The sequence below is a fragment of the Habropoda laboriosa genome, unplaced genomic scaffold (genome assembly GCF_001263275.1).
Source record: "Habropoda laboriosa isolate 0110345459 unplaced genomic scaffold, ASM126327v1 scaffold648, whole genome shotgun sequence".
NCBI classification, from domain to species: domain Eukaryota; kingdom Metazoa; phylum Arthropoda; class Insecta; order Hymenoptera; family Apidae; genus Habropoda; species Habropoda laboriosa.
The window spans coordinates 1,237,775-1,243,517 of record NW_017100857.1 but is presented as its reverse complement, the minus strand read 5'-3'; the positions used below and the strand labels follow the sequence as shown (position 1 = coordinate 1,243,517).

Sequence of the window (5,743 nt, the reverse complement as noted above, 5' to 3'; positions counted from 1 at the left end):
AACTTTAAGTAGTTCCTAAGATAAAGTAAGTTAATTCTAAGATAATAAAATACCTTGAAAAATTATTCAGATTCTACGGTAGATATGAAAGTTCCATTTAACATCAAATTTTAACATGGTTCTGTCAATAGCAAATTAGCAATCAATTGCCTACGAAACTCAATTGTCTACCTTAATTGTCGAGCTCTGTGCTGTTTTTGATGTTACTCGATCTTGCTGCACTGATCAAGTATTATGCGAAACATTCATATATATATATTGAAATTTATCAATAAATTTGAATAAATAACACCACACCTTGTGTACCCATTAAATATTAATTTAGTCATTATTATCATCTAGCCATTTGAAACAAAGAACTAACAGAGTACGCCGATCTCATTCTTCTTCTACCTTTTACAATACGTTGAATAAGCACTTATATTTGAAAGTAGGTCGTAAATTGCATTCACCTTACTTGGTACTTCATTACTGATTAGTTTAAAAAAAAAAGAATTAGGGCACGTCCTAATTTAAAAAGTGAAAGAAACAAATAAAACGTCATCCTTTCTCCTGAATCATTCTTCCATATGCAAACTTCGAGGTCATACGTTGTTTGTCTAGTATTATGTGCAAACCAGTTTATTAGCTTATTAGCTAATTAAATCAATATTAACTATCCTTTAACGAAGGCGGCTCTTATTATTGTAAATTAATATAAATTTTGATTGTTCCAGTTTTATTTTGAACTTTTATTTCTTGCAAATTAATCTTTTAAATAATTCCATTATTTAAGAATGTTGATTGTCAATTGGTGAAATTGACAATTGTCAATTCACTCGCGATTACTTTCAAATAGTACAGGACAATATCCAAAATCGTGGTAGGTACAACCGGATGAAAGATAACGAAAGCAAGTTGAGAATGTAGAATGAACTTTTTTTTTTTTTTACATAAGATTACGTATCCAAGGAAATAAATTGAAAAAAATTAGTAACATACGCCTGTAACTGATTGAGTGCGATAAAATTAATGGATCGTTTTACTGCTGATTACTTTGTAATGTAATACGAGTTTTTCCTTTCTTTCGATTGTAATAAATGGAATAACATTTTCGAATGAAGGAAGGAAATACGAAAAGGATATAACATGTCACTAAACGATGTATATAGTATCTCGTTATATACTTTATTTTATACGAAAGGCCCGAATATATGTTTCATCCACTTTTCATCTAATAGGTATACATACATATATCCACAAATAACTCATTATAAAAACTGGTTTCAAATGTGTATCTTTTCCAAAATAATGATACTTTGTTGCATCAATTATACAATTCTATACAAAATCGAACATTGTAACTTATTTAATTATATGAAATTTGTTCGTATCGGCTCAACAACCAGGAACTCTGTCTCTGTAATTACAACCATTGAACGATGGATCAAAAACGAGTCCGGCCCCGCAATGGAACGTGTACTTCGTAAATTGACCGTTCACTTTTTGACAAAGATAGTATGTATTACAGTCGTGTGGATCGCGAATATAACCGTCGCGTTTGCATTTAACAGCTGTAACAGATGTTGGTGATGGTTCTGGTTGTGATGGTTCTGGTTGTGATGGTCGTGGAGGATCTACACTAGGGTTTGGTTTTTGCGAAGGTGAAGGGCCTGGAATATATCCTCTCAAAACATCGTTTATAGCTCTCAGAAGTGGATACTTCTGGCCACAATTGCCACGGAAATCATCGGTCTCCACACTCCAAATCATGGCACCACCAAGACCTAAGGCCTTGATAAAATTAACCTTTTCCCGAACAGACCTGGAAACATACAACATTCCATATATATACATATATATATATACCTCTTTTTCAACATTTAATCGATATTATTATACAGAGCGACTCATTTATAATATACATCTAAATTATTTCCGTTACTATCGAAAGTAAGAATACAATTATAATTTAAGTGTTGCGTCGCAATTAACATGAGGGTACCTCAGTCTGACGGTTAAATGTGACTAATGAATTTTATGACGATAATCCGCCAGACTGAGGTTTCCTCACATTAATTCCAACGCAACAAAGTGAGGCACCCTCTATCGTTGTTCTATAGTAAACACTTACTGGACGTCGTCATATCCAATCCACTGATTGCCTTTAAAGGTGTAAGGGACGCGTTGTTCATTATCGCGTACTACCGTCCAACCACCTTGACCAAAGTTACTACAGATCTCGTTATAACCGATCATGCCAGCTTCTCGCGTATACGGTCCAGCAGTTCCAGCACCGATGGTCGGTGCTCCTACCCCATTGTTTCCAGGATTCGCTAAAGTGAAGGACCTACCGTAGGCGGGAATACCGAGAATGAGTTTGTTGGCTGGCGCGCCTTGCGAAATCCAATAGCGAGCAGCTGAATTCTGAAATGTACAATTGTTCCTTGTATCAAAATCCAAAATAATCGATGTTAATTTTACTATGATATCATTCATCAAATAATCGTTAATTTATGCATACCGCGTTGAGCTTAGCTTGATTTCCCGATTCGCGGGATGAAGCATACAGAGGAGCGTTGATCCCAGTGTTACTGTTCCACGATCCGTTCAAGTCATACGTCATCAGGTTAATGAAGTCAGCATATTGAGCTACTTGCGAAATTAGGTAGGACTGGGAAGCAGATGATTCTGCAGCACCGACTGCCACACTAAGCAGGAAACCATGCTTATTTAATTCCTGTCTCAACTCACTCAGCAGGTTCACGAAATTCTGCTTATCGGCTGCGTTACCACCGCGCTGGTTGGGATATTCCCAATCGAGGTCGAAACCGTCGAAATTGTAGGTTTTGAGGAAGTTGACGACGTTCTGGACGAATCGAGAACGGATAGCAGGATTTGAGGCCATTTGAGAATATTTGATAGATCCCTCGTTCCAACCACCCATCGCTATCATAGCCTTGGTACTTGGACTCAACTCTCGGAGTTTAGTGAATTTACCGAAACCATTCAATCCGGACGGAAGATCCAGCCAACTATCTAACACTTGAACGTTGCCATCGGCGGAGAGGCCAACAAACGTGTAGATAATATGTGTGCATAGCGTTGGATCGATATCTGTCACCTCGAACTTGCCGGGTCCAGGACGATAGTTTGCCCAGCTACCATAATAGCAAACTATCTTTGCTAAATAATAATAAAAAATTATTACGTATAAGCCGTATAATCTCGTAATCAGACAAATCAATTATTTCTATAATCCGGTGGATTTTCGCTTTGTTACCGATAGTGGTATTTTATCGATTGTAAGAAAAGGGCACCTTGAGATCGTTACCTTTATCAGTAATTATCTGATACTTACAGTTTGCAGCAGAGCACATCGTGGCAAATGCCAGGAAGGCAGCCAAAACTGCTGTTTTAAACATCTGCAAATGAGAAATTTTTCAAAGGTATTAAAAACAAAATTAAACTATAGAATATAGTTTACCATTGCACGTACGAAAATAATTATCACCGATATTATAATGCTCTACAGTTTCACGCGGTACTCAAACGACAACGATTACTCGATCGTATTTATATCGATATCCGAATGTAATAACTGATATTTTTTATAACGGGTTCTTATCAATTTCTCTACGTTCTATTGTTGTACGAAAAGAATAACAATAAAGGTGATAAAAAGTATTTGACAAAATGTGTTCAGTATTTTTACCTACTTAGAAATATCTTGATAAACGATATTCAATTGCACTTAACTTGTATTTCATTGCAAACTGTGTTACTAATGACAGAAATGCAAGATAAAAATATTCTGTTATCTTAAGGGAGCAGACGTAGAAAGGTGTTCTCTTTTTCGAAAAAAATTAATATATTCATAACATCGAACGTCAATGAATAATAATTATGTTTATCTTCGCAGAATTCTTTTGAATTTCTGGGTTACCACAGGTGTTCGCAAGAATGCTGATATATCGCGCTACTAGTAAATTGTAAAAGTGAAATAAAACAAAGGTAAACCAAATAAAACTTGTAATTCTGTGATAGGTCACAGATAATGTTGCAGTGCAAATCAAGTAAGAGATTTTGAAACATATTCCGTAAAAATATATCGAACAGCTAACATAGTAAATGTTATCCAGATTTGCCGGCACGCGTATAATTCTAATTTTGTCTATCGCTTAATGTGTGCAACAATTAAATATAAAACAAATGTAGGTTAATATTAAGATTATTTACCTGATTGGGGATTACAATGTCAAGGTGTAATCGATTCTGTAATGATATCTGAGAAGATATCGAACGACTCGTTATATCTTGATCTCGGCAGCTATTGTAATTTCGTTTGTCGTATGTCACATATCGACATTGCCTGCGCTTTTTTAAACAAAATTGTTTAACTCAGACCTCTTTATATACTAAAATCATGCTCCCCAATTGCAAACAGTATACGTTATCAGCAATGTATCAGCATTTTCCTTTCTTTTTATCTTATAGGTCTTTCTTCTTCCTGGTAACCGCTATCAACCGCTCATAACTTCCTACCAGTGACCGCTTATTTATCGATCAAGGTAAATTAAAGATAAATATTTGATGTTAGTAGATCTGTCGATTTTTTCCATGAATGACAAGATTATAATAATGAGAAATTCTGTTAAGAATTTACAAGTTTATGACGCTATACGTTTACTAAATATTAAGTTTAAAAATTGTATAACGTTACGGGAAAAAATACCTTGCTGTGTTTATCAATCTTTTGATTAAATACACAGGAAGGTGATACATCATTACACATGGGAAATACCATATTTCGGAAACCTTATTTATAGACCTTAAGGCGAGAATTCATTTGTGTTATTATTTCATACGTTTAAACGTGGGTTTTTGCATTAGGAAAATCAATAATTAAAAACTTATATACTTATAAATAGTTTTATTTAAACATACATTTTACATAAATTTTTAATAATATTTCAACAAAACAGCAAAGGAAATGAAAAATAAGATTATTTAAATCTTGCAACTGGCATAAATTTTAGAGTCTACGATACTTTATTCTCTGATTATTCCTTTTCATTGCTTGTTTACGAACATATCTCCAATATTGTTTTGTATTTGGATCTAAATCTTCTAGTTTTAATGGTTCAGTTCTGATATTCCATATCCATTCAGGATATTCAGAATCTGGCTTCAATTTCACATCTTCTCCATCATTATAAATGTTTGATCCACATACATAAGTTATTAATTTATTGACATCTTTTTCCACTGGTATATCTATCTTTTGCTGAACTGCTTTAGCTGGCTTCTTCTTATCAACTGAAAAATGAAATAAAACCACATTTTTCAATACTAACATGTATATTATTTCAAAATTTATACAAAGTTTGATTACATGTAATTTAAATATTAAAAAACAAACACATTAATGTTTATTTTGACTTGTTATAAAATTTTAGAATAAAAATAACAAGTTTTATAAAATAAGGAGTATGAACGTGTGACATAACCTCTATTTTAGTAGGATTATAGGAATACTTAAATTCCACGTAATAATTCGATTGAAACGTATATTTACCCGCATAATTTTTGGTTTGAATCACATATTGCGCTGGAATAATAACATTTTCTCCAATTCGGCACAATCGTAAAATGGACAGAAGAGACATGTTATAATAACAATCGTAAACAAATTCTAAAATACTAAATTCCCCAGTATCATTCCATATGTAACCGCTAATTAATTTAGTCAATGCTAAATTAT

At 33.6% G+C, this 5,743-nt stretch overlaps 2 protein-coding genes across 5 annotated transcripts; both read right to left on the bottom strand.

Moving 5' to 3' along the window:
- Positions 1 to 1,190: 1,190 nt before the first annotated feature.
- LOC108577385 (chitinase-3-like protein 1) lies at positions 1,191 to 4,372 on the bottom strand. 4 transcript variants are annotated; one of them, XM_017940525.1, is made up of 5 exons: positions 4,219 to 4,372; positions 3,341 to 3,404; positions 2,504 to 3,165; positions 2,114 to 2,406; positions 1,191 to 1,804 (listed from the first exon to the last, which is right to left on the bottom strand). In XM_017940525.1, exons 2-5 carry the CDS (start codon positions 3,402 to 3,404, stop codon positions 1,378 to 1,380), a joined length of 1,446 nt encoding a protein of 481 aa, XP_017796014.1. In that variant the 5' UTR covers positions 4,219 to 4,372; the 3' UTR covers positions 1,191 to 1,377. The 4 variants fall into 4 exon arrangements, with proteins under 4 accessions (XP_017796014.1, XP_017796016.1, XP_017796015.1 ...); XM_017940527.1 differs by lacking the exon at positions 4,219 to 4,372 and adding an exon at positions 3,699 to 3,764; XM_017940526.1 differs by lacking the exon at positions 4,219 to 4,372 and adding an exon at positions 3,479 to 3,559.
- A 642-nt stretch (positions 4,373 to 5,014) lies between these two features.
- On the bottom strand, positions 5,015 to 5,648 carry LOC108577378 (39S ribosomal protein L54, mitochondrial). Its single transcript, XM_017940518.1, has 2 exons — positions 5,558 to 5,648; positions 5,015 to 5,298 (listed from the first exon to the last, which is right to left on the bottom strand). The coding sequence occupies exons 1-2, from the start codon at positions 5,646 to 5,648 to the stop codon at positions 5,015 to 5,017; spliced, it is 375 nt and encodes a 124-aa protein (XP_017796007.1).
- Positions 5,649 to 5,743: the final 95 nt, after the last annotated feature.